The 26,402-nt window shown below is 40.5% G+C and overlaps 1 protein-coding gene across 1 annotated transcript in view; it reads right to left on the bottom strand.

Moving 5' to 3' along the window:
• The window catches only part of dnah9 (dynein, axonemal, heavy chain 9), a gene marked incomplete at its 5' end in the record, with an annotated part of 142,086 nt that extends 117,796 nt beyond the window's left edge, over window positions 1-24,290 (bottom strand). The window contains 22 exon segments of the mRNA XM_084568071.1: window positions 1,678-1,844; window positions 2,071-2,293; window positions 3,094-3,255; window positions 3,420-3,682; window positions 3,788-3,984; window positions 5,742-5,877; window positions 6,016-6,257; window positions 9,860-9,968; window positions 12,628-12,774; window positions 13,573-13,699; window positions 15,965-16,033; window positions 16,226-16,340; window positions 18,141-18,291; window positions 18,382-18,498; window positions 18,955-19,122; window positions 19,263-19,496; window positions 19,853-20,064; window positions 20,231-20,361; window positions 21,695-21,853; window positions 21,945-22,141; window positions 23,876-24,272; window positions 24,274-24,290. Coding sequence (XP_084424197.1) covers window positions 1,678-1,844; window positions 2,071-2,293; window positions 3,094-3,255; window positions 3,420-3,682; window positions 3,788-3,984; window positions 5,742-5,877; window positions 6,016-6,257; window positions 9,860-9,968; window positions 12,628-12,774; window positions 13,573-13,699; window positions 15,965-16,033; window positions 16,226-16,340; window positions 18,141-18,291; window positions 18,382-18,498; window positions 18,955-19,122; window positions 19,263-19,496; window positions 19,853-20,064; window positions 20,231-20,361; window positions 21,695-21,853; window positions 21,945-22,141; window positions 23,876-24,272; window positions 24,274-24,290 — 3,740 coding nt within the window.
• Between the last annotated feature and the right edge of the window lie 2,112 nt (window positions 24,291-26,402).

Below are 26,402 nucleotides of genomic sequence, written 5' to 3'. Positions count from 1 at the left end.
CACAGGCGCCCATGAAATCACACACACACACATTTGAGCTAGCTCATTATGAATCAGACTGTGTTTGGGTAATGAAAGGCTGCAGTTTTGTCAAACCCGACTTGGCTGGGCCTAACCGGAGCAGAGGCTGCAGCGCTGTGGCGATTAACAATGGCTTGCATGACATTAATGGGAAAATAATCACCAGGTTATTAAGAGACCAATTACACACATAACTAATCTGACAATTAGACGTCATGACGAAGCATCTCTACCTATGAATTAATTATCATTATGTTAAGATTCAATTAGCCCTGTCGGATGTGAGAGCCTCGAGATAACACTTCTCTATTATCAAGTGAGAAGGCGGGGAAAGGTGACATTCGTATCTCTTCCAACGTATGTATTCACTGAGGAGAAGATAAACAGGAAAATATGTCGCTTTCCTCACCTCAGCTCAAGTCAGATGACACTATATTTTAAACCCCAACTTATTTTGTATTCTGAACCAGTATTGACTTGATAAATAGATGATAACACACAGTATCCTACATAGGCAGACATGAGATTATCTTTACAGTTATTTATTTTATTACTCAACAAGTATAAGGACTTCAGTGACTAGTAACTGGTACATATAAAGATATAATATAGCATACCAAATGTATTTGCACTTATCTACATGTGAAGTAATGTGTATCATTATTATATATTGATTTATATTTCTTGTATTTAATGAATTTCATGATATAATTTTATTTATAAATGTTTCTTTCACTCTCAGAAGCATCACTGCGGGGTCTAGCAACTAAAGCAAAGCTTTTATTTTTAGTAGAGAGTGCATGACCATGGCAGCTGGACAACAAAAGCAAACTCTGACCCCTGCTTGGTACAATGGGATTCTTGAAAGGTTTATTTCTCTGAACTTATGTAATGCTACTCTGAGATCCTACTGGGGCTCGTGTAAAAGAAAATCTGACAGGAAGAGGAAAAAGTTGTTAGAAAAAGAACCGAAAAAGACTGCTTGCGTCACATTGTAGTAGTGGTATTATCCTTGTTATGTATCCTGGTGGTGGTACCTCCCACTCGTCAAGGTGTTCATGTCTGACCAGAGTCATATGATAAATGTAGTAAACACCTAGCATTTTTCCAGACCATTAAAATGTCAGTGATGTTAATTTTGGATGTAAAACCTCATTACATCATTACTTTATCCTTTCAGACAGCTGTGTGAAAGGCCGTCCCAGTTAGCACAAACTCTTAAGGCAGAAAACGTGTTTTATTACGTGACCTTTGACCTCTGACCATCACAATCACTCCATCCTTGAGTACCAGTGAACTGTTGTCCAAATGTGAAGACAATACCTTAAGGCGTGGACATCGTGCCAAGGCGTTCCTGACAAACAACGTTTAGGGAAAAATGGAAAGGACAACCTGAAAACCTAACGTCTCTGGCCACAGCTGTCACCAGCCTGGAGGCATGTTGACTTGGAACACATTGACAGGAGGCAGATGCAGTACGCTGAGCACAAAGTCTTTAGCGAAAGACCACAAAGTCTTTGATGAATCACATTGGTAGTAACATCATTTGAGAAAACACGCAAGAATGTAGTAAGTGGACACTGTGTTAAGAATGTTTTGTCAAGTTTTCTCTATGTATTATGGATGCTAATTATGGGACGGGAGGAGACGTTCTACCTGAAGGGCCCTTTGTTGCGGAAGTGTTCCCTGAAGGTGTGCTGCTCGACATCGAACGAAGCACACTTTCGGCGCAGGCTGGCCACCTCGATGGCCTGCAGTGGTGCCACCTGCTGTTTGACCAACACCGCCTGCTTTTTCACATTGTTCCATTTCTCTGGTAACTCCTGCAGACAGACAGACAGATAAACAGATAGATACAGAGAGAGGGAGATAAGCGAGGAGGGCAGGAGTGACAGGTGATGAATTGCCCGTAGGAAGAGCGAGAACAGAGATTGGGCGATTGGAAGACACAAACAAAAAGTAAGAGAAATGACTCCGTCTCAGCTGAAAGGAAGAGACCAAAGAATCTCTGCGGAAAATGATATGAGCTGACTGAACATCAGTCCTCACCTCTAACTGTTTGTAAACCACATCAGGTAGCTCCTGCTCATACACCTTCAGCAGACCGATGGTTTGTTGCAGAGGCTCAAACATGGTGTCTGTAGTGTTTTGTCTTTCTTTAACAGCCAGCAAGTGACCCATGACATCCACCAGGCCACCGTAGTCTCCCTCCTCCACCCGCTGGCTCAGGCCAGCCTCAGCCACAACGATGCACTTCTCCAAATCTGACAGACTGGGCACAGGAAAGCAGGATTATTGTTATTATTGACATGTTTTACACATTTAGCTCTTTGAAGTAACACTTAGCCAAGTAATCAGCTGCGTTGTATGATGACTGCTATGGTGAGGGTTTGGTTGAGCTTTATTAAGTCCAGAAAGATGATGCCCTCTAGGTTACGAGTCAGATGATGTGTTGGGCTTAGACAGAGATCATTTTAAGTGAAAAGCTTGCATTGCTCATTTTCGGTGTGGAAAACCGCAAGCGGTTTCAAAAGACATTCATGTGTTGCATCAGATATGCTTCTTTGTTGCCCACATGTCTTTCACATCTTCTATTGAAGAGAGTGGCGTTATGGAAAGTGTAGTATTTTTGGAGTCCATATTTAGAACTAAGGAGTTTATGACCTATACTGCAGCCAGACAAAAGGGGGAGCTCTACTCGCTTTGGCTTCACATTTGAGGAGCATTTCCATCATCCATCTTACAGTCTATTTCCATAGACTGACCATAGACTCTATGGTCTAGTAACAGAATAGCTTCCCTGGCTAGCTGATTGCTACCTAGCTTATGTGGGCAGTGGGGGATGTAAAATACTAAAATACTGAGCTTCATTAGCTACTAGTCATACCAGACCAGGACCAAGCAAGGATGTAGCAGCAATACTTGTGATGGCAGGGAACTCATGAAAAGTTTTTTTTGTGTTTTGTCAATCAAATTTTCCATTTGTAGTAAAAGTAATTTACTTTGCTTCACTTAGCATTTTTGATGCATTCATGAAATGATGATTCATTTGTCAGAAGCTATATTCCACACCTGTTGGTTACGAGGTCGATGAGGTGCTGTTTGAACATGAAGCTCCACTTTTTGATGATGTTGAGCAAGGCACTCTTCATGCTACGCCCATCCACTCTCATCCACCCATGGAACACATGCACTGGCTGCAAACCCTGCACCTCCTCATAGATCTTTTCATAGCTGCAGCACAGGGACAAACACACATCAGTTAAGCAGAAAAAGGCATGAACATCCCAAGTATTATGTAAAGTCTTAACAAAAAACAAACCCCAAATCCAAATCTTGAAACTGCAACATGAAATGTATTCAAAAATGTCCTCAAACTGAAAGTCTCTTATTCCTACCTGTCCACCTGCTCTCTAAAATTGTCCAGAGTCGGTGGATTCTCTGGAACTCCACTGTCGGCATAAATCTCCATCTCCTGGCTGGTGAGGATGTGGCCATACATAAGGAACTGACGCATGAACTCCTTCCTGTCATCTACATACAGGTAGCTGTAGCGTTCGAGAGAGTTGCGAAACGCGCAGCATTCTGCCATGGCGGCCTGCACGCGTCCCATGAGGAGATGACGCATTTCTGCGAGCTCAGCCATGTCCTCCATATCAGCCTGAGGGGAAAAGTTCACAAACCAGAAGTGACCTGCATTTAATACACCACGGCTGAAACAACATTACGGGGTATATGGGTGTGGGGCTGCATCAGACAGCTGTACCTGGTAGTGGGGAAAGTTGCTGTGTTGGGCGAGGCGTGGCACCAGTGAGGACATTCTGAAAATGTCATTGATGAGGTTTTCCACCAGCTCAAACAAACTGTCTCCAGCTCCAAACTCCAGAGAGGGGGTGAAGATCATGTCAGGGATCTTCAGATCCAGCTGAGACTCAAACAGAGGGGCCACAATAGCTCTCTGGTCTGGAGAAAACAAAAAGGAGAGGACATAGAATAGATTTTCAAATCCAGAAATATCTCCCTTTGATTATCATTTTCTGTGGTTGCATTTTGTCTTAATTCCACCTGGTGAAAAACTCTGGTAGCCTCCTTACTTTAGCTCTTAGCAAGGTTTTACAGTTCTACAGTTTGTCCTTGCTGACCAGTGATGTGCTTGTTTGTTATTTTAGTTGATGACCTAAGTTTTGAGCTCCCAGAGATTAAAAATTATAATTAGAGTTGGCTACGTCTTACAAATTCATTCCGAAAACATTCTTTCGTCTGAGTGCTTTAGTGAATAAATACTGCTTTGATTAGTCCTTTCTGTCAGTTTTGCAGTTCCATCTATTTTATTTTTAACCTGTGTTTCATGACCCCATTATAGATTCTTATTTTCTTTTATTTTTTGTATTCCTTTTTATACTTTGTATGTTCATGACTATCGTATTAAAACAGTTGAGACTGCATGGCCATACACAGTTACAAAGTTAATAATTTAATGTCATAATAATTTTCTTTGAAACTTTAATAATGCTACAGAAAATCTATCTGAGGTTGTTCCTTAAGCTGTAAGGGTCAGATGCAAAGGATCACATCCTTTTTCATTTCTCAAACACATTTTCTGACCTTGGCAGAAAACAATTCATAATTCATATTTCAGGTTAATTCATAACGAGTTGAAAAGACAATAACCCCACCACAATACTACAGAGAAGCCAACTAAACTATAAGAAAATGTAACTTTGATGTGAAACAAGACATCTGCTTCTAAAACTACAAAACTTCATGTCTAACAACATCAAACATCGCAAATATTTCAGAGGGAGTTACATCATTAAAGAGAGAACAAAGGATAACTCAGGATATATTATTCTATTTTAGCTTCATATGATTTATACGTTTTATTATCTTACCCTTTCTTGTGAAGTGTTGTTTTTACATTGATTGTGTTGTGCTGTAGTAATAAAGTTTATTATTACCATTTATTATTTAAGGCACTTATTAGTCACTTCAGAATCATAGAAGATAAGAACCGGAGTCTCGACCCGAGCAAAATGTAGTGAAAGAAATTGCAGAGGTGTGTAAAAATGTTTTCTGGGATTGTTACTCTGACCTATCCCTCCACATTGCATATAAACATTTGATGTACTGTTGGTATAAAAATTTGGATTAGTGCAGCTTTCAAACTATCCTGACTGTTGCGTTTCTTAGGACAAACAAAAACAGCATAGGAATGAAAGTGCTGAAGTTTAATTCCTCATCCGTACCATGAAAGAGTTTCTGAGCCCACACAAGGAGAGGGAAGCAAGAAGATGATGGAGTATAGATGAAGGAACAAGTGGAAGAAGGATTGGACACGGTAGCTGTCTGGCAACAATCCATCTCATCTTGAACCACGTCCCAGTTCATCTAAACTGACTGACAAAACTCACGCCAGCAGGCAAGTCCAGAACTACTTGATGTCCACAGCCAATATAGGCGGGAATCCAACTGACATCAAAACCCCTGAGGATGTGTTGCTAAGAAGCTGTCCAACTCAGTGCTGGCTGAACGACGACGAAGTATCAGAGTAGTCAGTAGCTCTGAATTTTCTGATATTAATTTTAGGGCTGGCAGCAGCGTCCTGGCTAAGAGACAACAGTAGTAACACTGTCAAAATTACTAAGACACTAAAAATAGTAAATACAAGTGTTTCCTCCTGTGTTTGAATAGTTTTACTGTATTGTTCTTAAACGTCCTACCAGTGTTATCAAGGAAGAACTTGAGGGAGCACTCAATGCTGTTGAAGAAGCCATCTATGATCATGTCGTCGATGTACTCCACATAGGCCTTCCACTCCTCGGAGGATGGCTCAGCTCTGAACAGCCCCTGGTTGCTCTAAGACATAACAAGGCATGACACCCACACTGAATCACCATTTTTCACCACACTTAACAAATTGAGGAAAAATGGATATCAAGGTAAATCCTAAATCACTGACTTCATAATAACCTCACACAACTACAAGGAGAGTACCTTAAGCAGGAAGTGGATCTTTTCTCCTGAGGACCGTATCAGACTGTAAAACTTGCCGAGCCTCTCAGCCTTATCCTCCAGACTGAGCAGCGCATCTTTTTTGCCCTCCTTCCTGTCAAACAAGGGGTTGGCCCAGGACCTCATGCAGCTCTGGATCTCCTCCACGTTGTCCTTGGCTCTCTGGAGTCGGCTCTCCAGGTCACACACAGAATCTCGCATTTCCTGGATATACTCCCAAACACCTGAAGGAGACGTGCGGCATGTGAGCGGTCAAAGGGGTAAAAATAAAAGAATGTGTTTTGTCTAAGATTTGTTTGTAAGGCGGCACTTTGTGCAGTTTGTAAACTGTAAATTGTTTTATCAAAAGCGGTTCTGGTTGCATTCATTCCTTTTTCTGTAACCGCTTGTCCTCTGGAGGGTCGCAGGGCCTATCCCAGCTGTCATCAGGTGAGAGGTGGGGTACACCCTGGACAGGTCTCCAGTCTATCACAGGGCTAACACAGAGAGACAGACAACCATTCACACTCACATGCACACCTACGGCCAATTTAGAATCACCAGTTAACCTAACTAGCATGTCTGTGGAAGGTGGGAGGAAACCAGAGTACCCGGAGAGAACCCACGCAGACACAGGGAGAACATGCAAACTCCACACAGAAAGGCACCAGTCGGCCTGGATTCAAATGCGGAACTTTCTTGCTGTGAGGAATCAGTGCTAACCACCACGCCGCCCAATTTGACCCATTATATCTAACAAAATTAGGGAGGTCTCAAAAATACGTACGATTGAATTATTTTAACCCATTTATATAAACAGAGAGCTAACAGGAAGTCAGTGGAGTGGCCAGAGTAAGTTTCACATGCTCTACGCCCCAAAGGCACAAGAAGAGAGAGGCCATTACAATTTTAATCGAAATCCCTATGGAGCCACAATAATAGAAAAGGTTGCTATGTTTCTTTAATACTTCTTGGGTTTTTAACCTGCTAATTATGAAAGTCTTCTGTGTGGAACTTTTCTGGAAATTACCCCAAGAGGAGCAAGCTCAGTAACATTTGAGTTGGGAGTTTGGACTGTACCCAAACTGTGTGTTTCATTTTCTTTGTTACAAATGAAAACCCTGTTGACCAAGACATACATAATACTGTATGTTATTCAGACTTTTTGCATAGTATTTTTACTAACTAATTTACTCTGTAAGTGGATCTGATACGGGTTTCAGTTTGGCTAGAATGGCATCAAACCTCCACCTTTTAGATGGAGCACATGGAGGTCCTGCAAACACACGTGAACATGATGTTATCAGCCCGAACGTGGAATGAATGCTATGTTTTTCTCGATGGGAAATCTCTTAAGATGGAGTTTTTCACAGAAAAATCTCACGCTTGTCAGCTCAGAAGATATAGGAAAAGACGGCCATCCTCTGCCCTTTCACCTAATAAATCTCCAGCAGACAAGAAGCTCTAATGCACACACACACACACACACACTAAAACATAAAGCAGCAACTGTATGTTCTGCAGAGGGACTGTCAGTTTGTCCCCACAGACAGCCGAGTGCATTGGCTTGTACCGTACACACTCTTTTCATTTCTGCGGCGTTCCTCTGAGAATCCTGGAGTCGAAGAAACTAACAATGTGCCTGGCAGCTCTGCGTCAATCAAAGCTTATCAATGATTGAACGCGTCCCCTATTCTTATTTTATGTTTTTTTCATATGTTTTTCAAAATGCAGAGCCTCTCTGCTCACATTACGCTCCGCCCTGTTACTGCTGCTCCGCTATCAAGATGTGAACCCACAGTGTAAATTATAGGTCTATGTACATGCATAGTTACCTACCAGACAACCTCACTGTGACAACGAGATGCAGGAAAAAACTCTGTGTACCAAGAACTAGCTCCACCAGTATAAGTACAAATGTGGATGAATAGAAGTGTATATTGGCAGGCCTAAATTTTAATTTGGGACAAAGGTAGACTAACCACCCCAGCTCCCTCTATTGATGCTAAGGTGTGGAGTATTATCTTTAAAGTTGTTAAAATCATCTTGTCCCTCACATAGTGGTGGTATCAGCTTGATAAGGATATGTTTTGTATTTAAAATAACACTTTCTCCAGTCTTCGGTCTTATTTCAACCCCAAGACTGTGTTTTTATAAATAAGCTATTCATGTAAATATATAATTCTACAAGCAAGAGTTTAGAAACAGAATTCCACAGCATTCACCTTAACATAGTTTGATAAATTTGGGGCCTGCGCTGGCGTTCTAAACTTTAATCTATTTTATTGAATAAGCTTGAACGTACTGCAGAAAGTTTCAGTGGCTGACAAAGAGACAGAGCACTATCTTGACTAATGCGGAGTTTCTCAGGAGACTATAGGAAAGAATATTAAAACTATTCTTTAAAGGAACACTACAAAGTTACCCTTTTTCAAAGCTATAGGACTGATATACATATAGAAATATACTTTCACATAGAAATGACAGATGCATTCAAGCTCTAGCCAAACGAGAGGAAGAAAAGAGGAAGAACTCATTTTTAATCCCTTTGCCTGTGGCAACATTCCCGCACTACCAAACCGGTAGAGATGAGTTTTATGTCAACCAGCAATGATTGTTTGCCAAAGCAACTCTAGTGACGGAGATAGAGAAACATGAGGAGTATTGCAGAGGCTATAGTGGAAAAAAGGAGCTACAGGAAACATCCATAGTTTCTGATGCTCCTGATAAAATCTGTTGCCTATAGGCACACGTCAAGCAATTGTCCACACTGTGTAATTACTCTCCATATCAGAAGGGGGAGACACTGCAGCTTTAAGATGGATTTGGTCGGTGCTGAACAAAACTGTAGTTGATATTGTCCAACTGGCCTATGGTGTATTTAGGCAGACTTTAGCCACCAAATACAGTAGTTATGAAGATAGCGTAGGCTGCTCATTTTTGACAAGTTTCTAATGTCAGTGAACACAACATTAAGGAAGTTAGGCGAAAACTCTGCTGCTTTATATTAAAACACAAAAAAAAAAAATCCACCACCCTGCAAACTTTCCGTAAGTTGCAATTGCTGCTTTCTGTCACAGTGAATCAAAGAAAATAAACACAGCCACGGCAGGGCAGCAGCTTCCTCTTCAGTAATGAGACAAGGCAAAGCTTACCGTTGTTGCACTACAGCGCAGTGTGAATAAAAGAAGGTAAACACAGTCCGATCACGTACAAAACACCCAGCTAATGTTGCAGAGGTGAAATCAACCATGAACTGAATCATACAGTATATCCTAAAATTGGCCTCCATCAGGAATGACTTTCAGATCTATCAGTTTAAAAAATATATTTAAGAACAGTCTGCATGGTAACTATATATCCAGAATTAGTTTCTTTTGATTATATCTTAAACAAACTGAGGTCTGGGGATTATCCTGTGAGCACTACAAGCAAATTATATTCATCTCCAGTGTATTGTGTTGTAAGAAGAATACTGTATATCTCATTACCAAGACACATCACACTCTCTGCATGACTAAACACTATTAAAGTATGTTAGTATGTTATGATGTAGCTGAACTGACAGTATATCCCAAAATGCTAAACTGGACTGGAGGTTGTGTTTAAACAGGCAATGATACTATCTAAACCCAAACTTCCCGCCAGTCTCTTAGAACTGAAGAAGCTACTTGGATGAGTGGTGAAACATCTTCAAGAGTCTCTACAAGTTCAATTGCCTGTCTTTAGTGTTTCTGAATATACTGTGACCTGGATGACTGAGAAAAAAAAGAACTGTGCCGTACAAAATATGGTCTATAAACATGTTGTTCCTCAGGTGGTGTTACTTGTCAGTTAGTGTCCAGACCTTGGCTGTTCCAGTTCAGACTCTCCTCTGCCTTTCTGAGCTGAGCGTCGATGTCCCTGAGCTGGCCCTGAACCAGAGGATGTTCCACGTCGAGCACAGAGTGCATCACCTGCAGCCAAACAACGGGGGAGAGAGACAAAAAGACACAGAGACACATGTGATTCTCAGCTTTTACCAGAGTATCATTTTAATATCGCTGCCACTGAGCGGCCACCCAGAAAGCCCAGAGCATCAAGACAGGGTCCTCATTAAGATATCTATTTCAGCATCATTCCACATTGCCATGCCTTAATTGGACTCTTAGCTACCTGAAGCAGTGAATTGCTGTTTTGTTTTTCTTAAATATAATCATCTAATTGAGGAAGCTGTGACATGTGCGGTTGAGCTGTGAGGGAGCTGTCCTCTGTGTGGCAGACTTAATTACATCACTGATAGCTAACATACTGTTTTATGCTACATTACTGAAACTACTACTTAGCCCCCAGTCTCAGTTCACATTAAGAATAACGAAATAAAAAGTGGTGGCGTCTTGGGGACACTTTATGTTCTAATTCAGTCACTAAATACATGCAATAAGGATGCACAGTAATAGTTAAACAGCAGTCACACAGTGAGTGAATCAGAAAAATAATAAGTGCTGCTAGTCCAGCAACAAAAGTGACACTTTTGTTAGCTTGTTACCAGCAGTAGGGGAAAAATATATTTAGAGGGTGGTGCTTTTAAGGTTCACTTTTGTTCCTTCTCTGATGCAGTCAGCAGGAAATTTACGATGGCCATGGTCTGCTCATTATTTCCAAATCCGACATGCACCCTTGTTTTGAAAATCAAAGTTATTCACTTTATCAGTGAGTGGTCATAATGCTCTGGCTCCTCTGTATACTTTCAAACATCTTAGATCAAATAAAAAATACTGAGCTGCCTATGCTGAGATATCAAAGTGAAAAGATGTGACTAGAGGGTGGCACTGCTACTACAGAGAATACAACATATCAAGGAAGCAGCCGTCCCAACACCACACAGAGAACCTCACTTACCTATAGACAAGAGCTTGTTAATAATCAACATTTTTGTGGCCTCATAATTGTTTTGGAATATATCAGTGTATTGTCAAAATGTCATCCTCAAAGCTGAATGTGCTTAGTGCTTTGAGCTCACAGAAGCTATAAAGGTTTATATATTCAATAGACGCAGAAACTATTCCGTTGTTTTGCTAATTATTATGCTAACTTTTAGAACTACAATCCTCATAAACTGGGGGATTTGCATGAAATTAGCAGGAAGGGCATTGTTACCACGGAGTCTACGGCCAACAACTTCCTAAACATACAAGTGTTGACATTTTTTATTTTCAAAAGGGCACCACTGAAAGTGCGCTGAATTAGTTATTAACTAATTCTATTTGTGTTCACATCTATGACAACTATCACAGGGTTACACTGACTGAAAAATGAGATGTAAAAATGTGAGTGTGAGTGTAAGGACTTTTCTAAGCAGCTTTATGGATGTTTAATGGACACCAGGCAAAATGAATGGCAGTGTGACGTTGCCTTCAAATAGAATACATCAACATTTTCCACAGTGATATTATAAAATTACAAAGAAAACTCTGTAACACTAAATTACATTACATTAGCTTTCTGACAAACACAACCGACACGTCTCAACTCGGGAACTCGGAGCTTTTTTTCCGTAAACACGACCCAATTTGAAGGCAGAATGAGTCACATTCCCTGTAAATGGCATGACTCAGATTTGATCTCTTTATAACAGGGATCATCAACTACTTTTGTCCAAGGGCTAGAATCTTTCTCGGCAGACACTGTGAGGGCCAGATGCTTTCGTAAAATAAGATAAAATACATAGTGTATCCTAAGTAATATATTATTATTTGATATATTACTATTCCTTCTAAATTCATGTTATTTTTTAGCCTTTGTCAGTGTTAACAGACTCCTATTACCTGTAATGCCACTAGAGGGCAATTTCAATATTTTAGGCTTCATATTTGTGAGGCTGTCAATCGGTCCATCATGTGCAACGTTGCATTTTTTCCTGACACTGGCCATGTATGTGCTCACCGTGCTTGGATCAACATACAACTGTAAAGTTGCTTTCTCAAAAATGAACTCTTTAAAAACACATGAAAGGAACTGACTGTTGAACCAGTCTTTGGAGGACTGCTTGTGCATTAAGCCTGACAGCTGTCCAGCCCAATGGTAAAAATCTTGGTTTTACTTTATTTGTATTGTTGGATCACAGGCTACTTTAATTTGATGTAAAGAGCATCATTTCTAATAACTAAGGCCTGTCATTTTTATTTGTCAATTGTATCTATTTGCAGATGTGCCACACTTGCGCTTACCGTGCTCTTTTCTGTTATATTGGCGGCTGTTATTGAGACGCACAAATGTGCGCTATTGTGTGGGGAAAAAGCCCAAGCAAGGAGATTTGTGAAAAACGACTATAGATAAAATGAGCATGTGAAACAATAAAAGCAATGTTACCTGAGAACAACGAGTTTATCGTCACCTTTGAGGCACAACCTACTTTCTACTTTTCAGATGGTGTTTGTCTCATTAGATTTAAAAAATAAAATATAGGAACATACACTTGAATCCAGTAATATTCTTGGGGCTGGATGGAAAGCTCTGGTGGGCCGGATGTGGCCCGCGGGCTGCCAGTTGACATTCACTGCTTTATAACGTTTCACACTAGCATGAAGGCCCACGTAACAGTCTGAAAACCTTTGAAACTTAATCTAAACCAACCTTGTTGTATCTGCCCACAGTGAGCTCCAGGTTGGCCACGTACTGCCACAGCTGCCCCCTGCTGGTATAAATCTGCACTGCAGTTTCAGGGATAGCCTCGGTCTGTCTGGCCTCCAAGTACTTCACTTCCCTGAGCACAGACGCCAACTATGAAGAGGTTGAAAGGTGCATTACAATCAATAAAAGACATATCAAGACATTTAGACTAATTTACCAAATTAGGGTTTGCTCGGTTTGAAGATAATGATTACTTTCTAATGTTTAAAGTGGCAATCTTGAATATCACCCTTTGTTTTATCAGAAGGCAACTACGGAAATAGGTTTTTTTAACCTCACTTTACAGAGATCCAAACACCCACTCACATGCTGTCTCTGGCGGAATATAAAAGCATGTACATACTGTAAATGCAGCGACTTTCATATAATTTCATCAGTGCGCCATGGGCTCAGTCATCATCTGGTTCTCACATTTAAGAACAAAATGAAACTGAACAGACTTCAGCTGAAATGTAAATCTTCAAGGTAGCCAGTTGAACATCTTTTTAACAGTATCCATTTTCCCATCCATATTGAATATATTAGCATTAATATTAATGACATGTATGCAGGTTTGCAGCTCCTTAGGGCAACATGACCGATTATTACATACTTTAAATTAAAAATTGAAATACTGACTAGACTAATTAAGACGATGAATGTGAGAAATACAACTTCATTTAAGAAGTAATACCCTTTATAGGGTAATAACCAACATTAGCTGCAGGCAAGTGAATGACACTTACTGAGTGATATTTAATAAAAACAGATTAATGTGATATATCAACAAACTAATAAATCTTTCAGATCATGTCCACTGGTATTCTGAAGAAAAGAAGCAAAAGATGTGACACATCCAGCAGCCTGCGTTGGATCAGGTTTTCTAGGATGTGGGCTTAAAGTAAAAACCTGCGGGTTGAAGTTGACAGAGATCAGCTGAGTGGCCGGGTCTCTGCTGATTAATGGCAAGCTGAGGTTGTACTGAGAACTCTCGCCCACGGTCTCTGTCCACGTCTTATACAAGCCGGTGGAGTATCTAGAACGGCAAAACACAAAGCACGCAATCTGCAATCACAATCAAGCAAAAGTTATTATCTCAGAAAAACCATTTGTACCTTTACCGCCAGGGTATAGCATTGTTTCATATTCCCATTAAAATTGCCGGGGTTTTTATTTCACAAGGCCACAGGCGTGAAAACAGCTCACATCATGGAAATTAAGATAAGCAAGAAAACAAGCAGCTAAAAGGCGTATGATTGAGCCATTTTCCCTATCCTCTGAGGTTGTAAACACAATGAGAGGCGTGATTCGCTCGTCCATATCAAGGAGACAATAAGGGCAGAGGGAGAGGAGAGGAGGAGGAGGAGGGTTAGATCCAGGCGTGGGGGGTGGTGGTGGGGAGGGGGTAATATGAGGATAAACGCTGATTCATCTGTGAGGAGCTGGGAACAGACAATATGTCAGGGCTCTGTACAGCTATATCAATCTGTAAATAGCCACAATTATGATGAGAACTTCGGTGTGCACTGTGCGCTCCTTATTGGATTTCTGCTGTGAGCTTCATTTCCTGATAGTGGCACCGCAGACGCAGAGGCAATCAAATGCCTTGGTCATGGCCATAAATCACGCTGCATTTTGTCTGCGGGGGTAATGAGTGAGGATGCTCGTCCTGCTCCTGACTGGAATATGTATAATAATGGCGGCGTTCATCGGAGGCAATGATGATTATTACGCCATAACAAGAGCTCTAATTTCTGATGGGAGTAAATTGAGGGCAAGGAACTGGTGTTGTTCATCATCCCATTACTCCGGCTGGGGAACATAAAGTGAAGGAGTGATATTAAGCCTGTGAAGCATAAAGAATGGGCATGTGTCAGGGAGTGTGTAAGTCGATTTGTGTGCGCATACGTCGTGTGTGTCTCATTCACATACATCTGAGCACGCTGCATGTACACACACACACTCCTTTGCATCTGTGTGCGGACTTAGACTGACTATATTAATTCAATATTCTTTAACCTTGGTGTCTCGGCACTGCATAACCATCACAGTTTTATACATCACAGGAAAGTGACAAGGAATCGGTGGATCACATTTGCTGGAAATATAGCTTGCTAACCTGTTAGCCATATTAGTTTCATAACATGCTAATCTGTGTAGCTTGCTGTACCCCAATGTGCTACAAAACAAAACAGTAAGCTGGCATGTGAAATACCAAGCCCCTCAAACTAACACACATGAATGCATCATTCTTTGACATCAATTACATCCACCGCTACCCCATATCAATATGTCTGTTGTGGAAAAGGTCTATGATTACAGGTCTGGAGTAGTTTCACATACATGTTCAATTACTGTGGCTCATTAGCTCTCACTTGTTCACTTGTCACACCTGGAGCTGCTGAAATCTCACCCTGTTAACTATACAGTATTGTGGGATATACAGTCGTTTGCCAGTTTATTGCAAATCAATGCAGCGCGGCAGTCCTGAAATAACTCCTCTTTTCATGAAGATTAGAACGTTCGGTGTTTGCTGACCTGTTTAAGAGGTGTTAATTCAGCTGTATGTCATTTTGGGGAAGGTTTGGGTGGCAGTTTAACTATTTCACACGAGAGAGAGTTTTTTTTCTGCTTGGGGGTAGACAATAGGAACATTTCACTTTAAACTTGATCTGCATTCAGTTTAGCTAGGTGCACATTATAGCTATTAAACAACCTGGAAAGTGCGGCAAAGGTAAAATAGGCATTTCTACAAAAGTAAAGAAATAGTAAACCTCTCTCTGGCTCAGATGTGGCTCAGTTTGATTCGGGTACAAACAGCATTTCCTCCTCAAAGGGATGCTTTATCTTGTGAGGTTCTGATGTTGGATTTGCTATATAAGGCCATTTCTCACTTGGCATCAGTGAGCAGCGACAGAGCATATGGGATTATGGGAGTCCTGTGAAATAATCTGCAGAGCAGCGCCGCAGTAATGAGAACATAAATCATGCCCAGAGTTGCATGTCTACATGCTATTCCACAAGGGGATGCTTCATAAATGTTATACACTCAACTAACAAAATCACAAGCGCTCCGTTTAAAACCAGCGTGGGTGTAAAACTACAGGGAAAAAATATGTCAAAGATGGAGGTAATGTCTGATTAATGTTGGGGGTTTTATTTTTACAGTCCTATAAAGTCATGTCCTATTCCATTACCTTCTGTTCCGTTAAGTCTTCTTTTCTGTTCTTTTATTCAGTAATACATACATTTACGTATGATGACATATGGTGCAATACACCAGCATAAGATCGGCTCACACCTGTCTAGCAGTTGCATCATCTCCTCATACTTCTGGATGACCCTGGCTCCTCCTGCAGACTCCAGGCACCTGCGGAAAGATGAGATTTTACAGCCCATGCAAAGGTTACATTCAATATCTTTCCAGTGGCCCATATTCCAAAGCCTGATATTTACGAGGCCCTTAGAACAGCTCATACAGTCATTAATTCACGTGAAATGCATGACTATGTGAAATTAAATTTTTCATTCTGCTTTAGTGGAGGCAGGAGAGGAAACTCACGGGTGGGAGAGGTGTCTGAATTTGGAGAAGGGCGCCTGGATGCGCTGCTGTAGCTCCTGAGCCCATCTCAGCCCCCCCGCCACTGCTGGCATATTCTTATTGACTGGAGCCGAGCCTGAGGAGGTCAATCATCATTACACAGAATTACACAGACGCACAGTGGAACGGAAGTTTGGCCACTGCTAGATAAATGACACCTTTTGTTAATTTTTGAACTAAATAAATACAACGACTCCAGCAAACATGTAACATTTCCTCTAAAGTCAGTGCGCTGTTCCTTTGTATTTAACAACAAAAGTAATTCTTTTTTGAATTTGCTGCTCTTGCTAGTCTATTTTGCTGTAGTGACTCAACAGCAAAGCAAAGCAGTAAATCTTGATCAGCAGCAATATATCTACAGGCTTGAATCGCCTCTATAGTTTCTGTTGTTGCAGTGTCTTTTGCCCAACCAGCACTTACTAGAATAGAGTCTGATTCATAGTCACAAATAAAAATTACCTTTAAAATTGCTGCCACTTCCTGAGTCACCAGGCAAAAAAATATGAAATATGATAGCCTTTAGCAAGACGACTTATATTGTGTAACTGGAAAGGGAAAAAAGCCTCCAACTTTAAAGCTGTGGACTAAAGATCTTACACTATTTGTCATTGGAGAAAGTCCACTACTCTACAAGAAGCTGTGCTCAAAGGTTTAATATAGTATGGCAACCATTTGTAACCATAGATTGCATAAATATGGACAACTTGTCCCCACTTTCTTGCATTGGCCTAAGTGACACTATTTTCCTGGGAATGCAGGTTGCGTCATCGTGCGAGTTTAGAGCCAGAGTCTGCGCAGTATGGTCCGAGAGTGGAGCCATGCAGTCAATGAGTGTATACTGCAACCAGCCACCAGGGGGAGCTCTGCCAGGGGGAGCTGTTCCACTGTCCAGCTTTATACAGTCTATGTTTCTAACCTTCATAGAGAATATAAATTCTGGGGACATAATGTCTTTGTGACAGTATTTCCACGTTTAGTTTGTCATTCATGCATTTATCATTTTGGAAAATTAATGTTGATCACGTAAGTATCTATGAACTGCCTATAGCTTTCCCAGTGTCTTTCAGGTTTTCTAATCATACACTTCACTGATCTTAAACTTTTTCCTCAAACAATTAGAGGACATTTTTCAAGAGGAAAAGATCCATCAAATGTCCCCGTATCACTCAAACTTAAAGGCTTGGTTCACCTAAATTACTGAAACATATTTACTCTTGTCTACCAACAAGAGATACAATAGCTGTCTGTGAGATGTATGAATCAATGTGACAAAGGCGAAAGGAAAAAGGCTGAAAAAGGTAATTCAAAACATTTTAACGGCACCATGCCCCACTATACCTCCCTACTTTGGAAATACTTTCTGCTGCTGTCTAGTCTGTGGCTGTGTCAGAAATTTCTCTTCCATTTCCCACACCCATTCACTACTTACTTTGAGCTTTCAGACATGTATTACAAAGAGTGCCTCCTATCACCATCATGGCACTTCTTAAACATTATGGTTTGACTTCCATATCTACAAAATCCAGAGTGCAGAAAGGGCAGACACTACTTTACTGGCCTGTGGAAAATTTTTGACTATACTGTAGAGAATATAGCATAAAATACTCAAAAATACATGGGCAGACTTAAGACTTGACTCAGTACTTGAATTAAAAGACTTGGCCCCACCTCTAATTAATAGTAAATAGTGTTATGTGTTTTGAACCACCCTTTACAGCGCAGCATGTCTTTATTTGTATGTAAATCCAAGTAACAGGGGCATCAGCAAAGATGTGTTGCCACATAATTTTTTAAAAAGAAATAATCCCCATTTGAATGGGTTGTGAAATTGGACATGTTGTGTGTACCACATTGTGGGCATTGTCATGAATCTCACCCAGCTCCTCTGCAGCTTCAACGTGTTTATTGTAGAGGAGTTTACAGCTGTCCAGCTCTTTATCAAACATGGACAAGAGGAAAGGGTATCTGTCCAGAGCATCTGCAGCCACTAACGGGCGCTCCAGCAGACTGCCAAACATATCCAGGACCTGCAGACATCAGATAAACGAAAAGGGCTTTACACTGTGTGTGTCTGTGTATTTGTGTTTGTGTGAGTGTGTGTGAGAAAGTTCCCAGACCTTGAAGGCGTGCTCCAGTCCGGAGGCGTCATCAAAGGCCTGACAGAAGACGGCTCCTAATCGTCGGTCTGTGTCATCCACCTTCAGTTTGAACTCCCTCACATCTTCTTCAAACTCCTGCAGAGAAGATACCTCAGCTATACCGACAGCCAAAACACTGCACAGCAGTAGGGGCTAGGGCAAAGCCAGCACAGCATATTCCCTTTCACATTTCACTGACTCAAAGCCATTCAGCAGGGGGCACTGACTGTTTCTTACAAGCAAAGTAAATGGCTTTTCTTGCTATAAATCAGGAACATCTTGGTTAAGCAGCTAGACGGCACAGAAAAAAATGTGTCTGTTTTGGCAGAAAAACTATTTACTTCTCAAACGCTGGAGTGACCAGGCTCTTGTGGCGTTCGCCAAGCTGAGAAGCATTCAGAAAAAAAATGCACTGGGCTTGTAGCCTGTATTTCATAAAACCACTGCGAAAATGAAGTGACCTTAAAGTTGCTCAGTAAAATGACAGCCTATTTTCCCCTGCAGGCAAGTGAACAGAACCCCCATGCACCCTGTAATCATAATAATCTGTACCATGTTGTTGATGTCTAAGCAATCGTAGGGCTTCTCTGTGAAGGATTTGTAAGTGTCCACAAACTCTTGGTAAAGCAGCTGGATCTGCTGGCTGAGGGCTCGGCCTCGGACACCTCCAATTTCTAATTTCTCAAGCTTCAACAGGTCCACAGCTGTTGACAAGATGTCCTGTAGGAACAAAGGAATTTGAGTCAAGGGGCAATCAAGTTAAACTGGAGCATAATTGCAAAGAAATGTCTGATTCTTAAAACCAGTTCCAGTTCTCATATCAAGAATGCATGACTGATGAAAAATGATTCCATGCTTACCTTGATGCTTTTTACTCTGTTAATAAATCGATCGAGCCCAGAGAAAACCAAGAGTGGGGAGAAATCCCAAGGCCTGACTAAGCTCCCATTCTTCTGGTACTGTCTCAGATTGGCCCTACGGTCCTCGTAGGTGCTCCTGAAGAGCTGCAGGACATCCAGGCTTGTCTGCACCTTGAGGAGACTCTCTGAAACCTCTCCTCTCAGAAGCTCCTCTGGAACTAGATACAGCCGGGCCTGGTGTTAGAAGGCAGTAACAAGTCAGTTTGGACATGACAGGTCGTTCCTGGGAAGGGGATTCTGGTACAAAACAGAAGCTTGCGTCCAATACACTCAAAACAAATGACCTGGACAAAAGAATTTTGATAGCATGAAAAGTGAAAGCATTAATGATTGAGTAGACAAAGAAAAGTATTTCACCAAGACACAGGAAAACTTCAGAAAATCCAAAAAGAAAACCACTGTTCCACCCACCCACAAAGTGGAAACAGGTGATCTCTAATAAGTGCAATTTCAAAACACTGCAGTATGACTACTTGTAACAAAGATTCTTAAACAAATCAGAAAGACAAAGAGAAGACATGGAAGTTGACCTGCTGGATGAGGAGGTTACAGGTCTCCTGCAGCAGGACGATGAGGCGTGCTGGGTTGTTGTAGTATCTGGAGTTGGCCCACACTAGGCATACCGTGTGCATCAAAGGGCCAATTTGAACCTTGACATCAGGAAACTCCACGTTCTCCATGTCCTCAAAGAGACGCTGTAGTGGCCTCAGGTAGGTGCAGATGTCCTTTGCCTCCTCCAGAGCTGGCATGTGAAGATGTGATCAAAGTTAATTTAACCAAAAGATACCATATATGAAAAAGTAGATGATGATATATCAGCATATACACTTTAGCCCTTCTAAAACAGGCTGCATTTCAGAACACAAGTTTCATTACGTCTTTTTCCTACTGTCAAATGAACAGATTACCTGCAAGCACGTCCTCCTGCATGTTCGTAAAAGCAGGAGAGTAGCTGCTCTCAACAGCCTCAAGCAACATGGCCATCTTATTCACTTTAGAGGATTTTAACTGGGAGTGGACGCACTCCAAATCTGCATATCTTCAAAGGGGAAAAAGAAGGAGAACAATTAAGTTTGTCACATTCGTAGAAGACCGAACAAAGAGGTTAAATTTAAAAAAGACTACCACTTGGCTTCAAAATAATGTTTTACTAAATCAAGTCGCACCATTAAAACATAAACGATCTCTTACCTGTAAAGACATTAGTCACATATAAAATTGTTATTAAAACCATTGTTCATTGTACTATGCAAACAGGAAGTAAGTAAAAGCTGATAAATAATTTAACACTTCAAAAATTCATTTAAAATTGCTGAATTGTTTTATTTTTTATGTATGACTTGTACTATTATTAAGCTTCCATAGAAGAAAACAAGAAGCATATTTAAATCAAATAATTAATCACTTGAATTATTTAACTGAATGAGTGTAGTTTACAATGACAATTGGCTAACTTAGTAAACATTATTTATTCATTTAGCTTAGTAATGTAGCAATACATTCTGTAGTTGAAGGTATTCTTATACCTGAGAAATTGTTTGTGAAATGTTACTTAATATCTTACCAGTTTACATAATTACTAATCAACACATTTTAAAATTAGTTTAGTGACAAGTATAACACACTTATAAACGAGAATGTGCCAGTGGTTAAGCTACATGGTGCAAATGGGATCCATTCATTCATTTTTGAAATTACAACTTGAGAAACCTTCCCCAAATTCAGTCATTAACAGCTACACAACTGGCCCTGTGGATAAAAGAAACTCAGAAGAATTCAGAAATACAGTCTCCAGTCTCAACAGCAACTCTATCATATTTGATACAACTGAAACGAAGCATAACAAATTTAATTCATTTTAATCACAGTAGTGCTAGGAGGCATCTTCACTGAATGTACCAAGCTCTGCAAACTCCAAAATAAGATGTCTTAATAACTAATACATTCTGGACTCAGTGAACCGATGTCAAGAGTGGAAAGGGTTAATTCAGTAATCTAAACCTGCATTTAATTTGTTTTTGCAATAAACAAATGAAGTTTGAATGAAGTTTGAAACAAGTTTTTGTCTCATCTCTTCAGTAGTAAAAGTAGATGATGTTGGACTCATAATTTTGCTACGAATGCAGAGTTTTTTCTTCTTTTTTTAAAAAATAAATCAATAAAGAGAGCACTGGGCTTCAAATTACATTTTTCACTTGATAGAACAGGTGTTCAGAAATTTGAATAATTAGTTACACCAGCAAAAACTTAAAAAAACAATTCAACTTTTAGACTTGTGGAGACATGCTGTTTTCTCAGTAACGACACTGAAAGAAGTGCATCTCAGAAGCTGCCAGTGGCTACTTTGTGATTGAACGTCAGGGGGTGCTGACCTGTTCTTCCAGAAGAGCAGCTCCGTATACGGTGTGGGGTTCCTGCCTTCCAGAAGAGCCTCGGAGGAATCTTTCTTGAGGATGTTACGAATCTGATGGCTCCACTCAATCACTGCCGACTCCAAGGAGTGAATAATGCTCTTATCCACTATTTCCCCCCTGTGATGTTTCACATGTAAACCATTTTAAAATGTAATGTAAGACTAATGATGCATTGACATGATTCCTTATATCATAGTGGTACGCTGACCTTTTGTCGATCTCGAGGGCAGCTTGCTCCATTCTCTCGGAGCCTGCAGGAAGAGGCAGAAGTGTCTTGCCTTGAACTTGGCCAGACACCACAAACACACTGGTCTTGAGGGAGTGTATGTGGCGCCTGATGTCTTGAGACACGACCTGTGGCCATTGCGTCTGGTTCCTACTGTTGGAGAGCAGTGGGACTACAACCTAGAGGAGTGTAAGAAAAAGGTCCTTGTTCAGCATCGACAAATGTTTGCTTTGAAGTAAACTTTTTATGTTTAAAGTGGTGGAAGAAACTTTCAGAACTCCTGTTTGAGTAAAAGAATCAGCAGTATTATTAGCAACATGGACCAAGAGTGAAACAATATTTACTCAATATATTTTTTAATTCAAACTTGCACACAGATACCCTGAAATGTTAATAATAACTTAACCAATAGCACATCTGTTTATATTACACTATTTTGCATCAATAAAACATACAATAATGAAATAAAAACTCATTTCAACACAATCTTGAAGCCCCATTTTTGGAAATTCATAAGCTGTTTCCATGCTTAGCTAATTTCAACTATTTGGCCATAGCTTTTGGCTCTTTAAACCATTAACCATTACTTGTAGATAACAATTTCTGCCATTTCAATCATTAGCCATAACTAGCATGGAACACTTTCAATAATCTAGCTTTAGCTAGCAGTTTCAAACATTTAGCCATTGCCTTTACCTCTTTTATCCAATAGCGATTACTTGTGGACAACTATTTCAACCATTCAGCCATTAGTTTTAAATCTGTTTTAAATGTTAATTTAAAGTATTTCAATTATTAGTTAATTAGGAATTATTTTACAACCTATTTCAACCATTAGCCATTACTGGCAGACAATACTTTGAATAGTGTATCTAAAAGTGCAATTTTAACCATTTGGTCATTGCTTTTAACTCCTTCATCCATTGCCACTGCATGTAGCTCTCAATTTTAACATTTTTGCTAAATGCTAGCAATTTTTCTACCATTTTCATCAGTTTGATCTGTTTCAGCTGTTAGTCATTCCATGTTTAATTTGAACTATTTCAATCATACTTTAAATGGTAATTATTTTACAAGACATTAAACCATTAGCCAATATTAGTAGTTCACACTTATAATAACGCTAACTGTTTAGCTATAGCGATTCACTGAAATATTTAGCCATTGCTTTTAGCTCCTTGGGCCACACTGTACAGCTAACAATTTTAACAATTTAGCTATTAGCTAACAATTTAACAACTGCTTTTTTCAGAAACATATGGCCGTTAATTCTACCTGTTTCAATCATGTACCTAACAATTTTAACTATTTAACCATTGCTTTTAGCTCTTTGAAACAGTGACCATTACTCGTTGTTAGCAATTTCAATCATTAGCCATGTATCTACCAGTTTCAACTACTTCACAATTTCTTTTAGCTCTAGGCAATAGCCAATGCCATTGGCTAACACCTTCATGTATTAGCCATGTAACTAACAATTTTAACTATTTAACCATTGCTTTTAGCTCTTTGAAACAGTGACCATTACTCGTTGCTAGCAATTTCAGTCATTTAATGGTCGCATTTAGCTCTTTCAGCCAATAGCCATTACTCCTGGCAAACAGTTGAACTAATTGGCAATTTTATTTTACAGTTTTAGCTTTGATTTGAGCTATTTACATTGTAAGGCCTATTTAGTTTGTTTTTCCTCATTTTGGAGCCATTGCAACAGTGAAGTACTAAGTTCAACATTTGAACACTTGTGCATTATTACTGGACCACTGGATGTGTGTTAATTGTGTTATTGGCAACGTGAAAGTCGTTTATCTAATTTTAAACCTTCACGCTCACAGCTGAGAGAACTTATTTTGGTCGTGTTGAGTCAGTGCTCCGTGCACCTAACAATAATTAACATATTCTGCTCTGCTGCTCACCTCCTCAACTAGAGCAGAAAACTGGTCCAGTGGAGCGTAAGACAAGTCCCCGCAGAGAAGGCTCTCTTTCATGGATTCTGGACTCAGCGCCGCTTTGCTCCGTTTCATGAAGTACACCGCCTTGCTTTTGGAGCCGCCAGCGAAGGATTCGGAGGGCTGCAGGAGCCCGGCCGCGGTCACTGCCACCACCAGAGTCCTCCGCTCGGCTTTGTCCAGAAACTCCTGCAGCACCTGTCTGTTGTCCTCGCTGGACACGCACTTTTGCCATTTATCCTGTTTCAGTTTGAGAGTCCTCAGCACGTAGTCCGCTATGAAGTCTATTCGTTTGTCCTGGGCGGCAGGTGACTCCTCCATGTCCTCTCTGTCCCGGGTCGGTCCCGGTGAGTGTGTGAAGTGATTGTGTCTCGGCCTCCATAGTAACGCAGCAGTGTTTGCATTAATCAGGCCGTTGCTCGGGGGAGCGACCCGGAGCTGACCCAGGACCAGCGCATCTTCCTCTGTCCGCTCAGCCGCTGACTGACACCTATTGTTCCCCAACAGACTTCTGTTTGAGTTCCAGGGGGGAGTTATTGTTAAAGTGTGGCCATGACAAACAATACAATTAAGGTGCTGAGGGACTATTATGTTCAAACTAATGTGAGGTGTCACTGAAATTTAAAGGCACCTCCACTCAGTGAAGGGATTTGCTTATTGTGGCTTTAAATAGTTGCCTCTTAATGTGCAACTTTAAATACAATACTGTATTTGCTGCTTTCATATACACTGATCAGGCATAACATTATGACCACCTTCCTAATATTGTGTAGGTCTCCCTTGTGCCTCCAAAACAGCTGTGACTCATCAGAGAATGGACATGGGTCTTCTGAGGGTGTCCTGTGGTGTCTGGCAATAGAATGTTGTTAGTCAGGGTCTTTGGGTCCTATGGGTTGAGGGGAGGGGCCTCTGTGGATCATCCCACAGATACTCAATCAGTTTGGGATCTAGTGAATTTGGAGGCCAGGTCAACACCTTGTGCTGTTCTTCATGTTTTTTGAGTTGTTCCTAAAGTGTTTTTGTGTGTGAGCCTGTGTCAGGCTGCATCCTGCTGGGGATGGCTGCTGTCATCAAGGAGTGTCATTGCTATGGGGTGGGGGTGCCTGGTCTGGTCTAGGCGGGTGCTACATGTCTAAGTAACATCCACATAGAATTGTAGGTTCTATGGTTCTATTACCTTACCACAGTTTCAAACAGCGTGGATATGCTGCCAGTGCTGCAACAGACAACATAGTATTATGGCATGTTAGCACCGTATACAGTTTTCTGATCATTTTGAGTTGATACAAAATATAGTGGCTGAGACATCTGAGAAATCAGGACATAAATACACCGAAATGATCAGAAACCTGGATACTGATCCAGCAATAATTCAACACTTTTTTTTTTTATTTTTAAAAAGTTTTTATACAGACTCTGCAGAAACCCCCAGAGCTAGCACTAAGGCGACGGCAGCAAGGAAAGAAATCTTTTAATAAGAAGAAACCTTGAGCAGAACTCAGATCATATGGAGGGACCCATCTGCTCAGGGAAAAAGAAGAGGGAGGTGGGACAGAAAAGCAGGAAGGAGAGAATCAGAAGCAAACAGATACAATGAAATAAACATTATCACATGAAACAAACAACAACTATTTCTTTGAAGGATATTTCTATCATTACACAGGCCAAGTCACAGCTTGCTATTGGTATTTGATAGGCCCCAGGTGGTAGATTTATTATTGTGCTGATGGTAAAGTCATCAGCACAACACTGCATAAGCAAATATTCTCAACGTGCATGGAGTTTGAAAGAGGTCAATTTAAACTTCAATTTATACTTTGGGCTTAAAAATCCAGATTTCCACACTGATGTTGGTGTGTTTTCTTTTTAATCAGTTTCTTGTCAGCGGGCTTATTGCAAATTAACTGCGTGAAATGAAGGAAAGGGAGAGATGGGAAGAGAGGAAAGGACGAAAGAATCAGAAGCAAGGACATACAATGACACAAACCTTAACTCAGGATACTTATAGGTGATGCGTGGTACATGTAAGATAGTGGAAAGGATTATTTTTAGAGCAGCTAAGTGGATATTTTTATTTTAACTCCAAATTGAGATAATAGTGTACACATAAACACACTCCGTGACTGAAAGCTTACATGTAAGAAGACATAATAAACTACTGGACACAAGATGTCTTTTAAATCATTAAGTCTGTTGTTAGTTTATGTGCACTGGTGGATTTGTGCACACTTGTACATTACGTCGAGGCCCATGAAAGTCTTCTACACAATTGGTTTTGTCACAAATCCAGCCAGTGTACACGTGTTCAGTAGATGAAATCTCTGTATAGACATAATTCTGCAGTGAAGCGCAAACAAAGCACAAAGTGATGCTACAATAATCAAAATATATCATGTACATGCATTATTTCACCCATGTTGGTACAAACCGACCCTGAAATTATTTTATATCCTAGGTATTCCTCTTACATATTGTTATCATTTCCACTCATTGT

The sequence above is a fragment of the Chelon labrosus genome, assembly GCF_963514085.1.
Source record: "Chelon labrosus genome assembly, chromosome: 19".
NCBI classification, from domain to species: domain Eukaryota; kingdom Metazoa; phylum Chordata; class Actinopteri; order Mugiliformes; family Mugilidae; genus Chelon; species Chelon labrosus.
The sequence above is the reverse complement of the archived record's forward strand: the minus strand, read 5'-3'. Positions and strand labels throughout refer to the sequence as shown.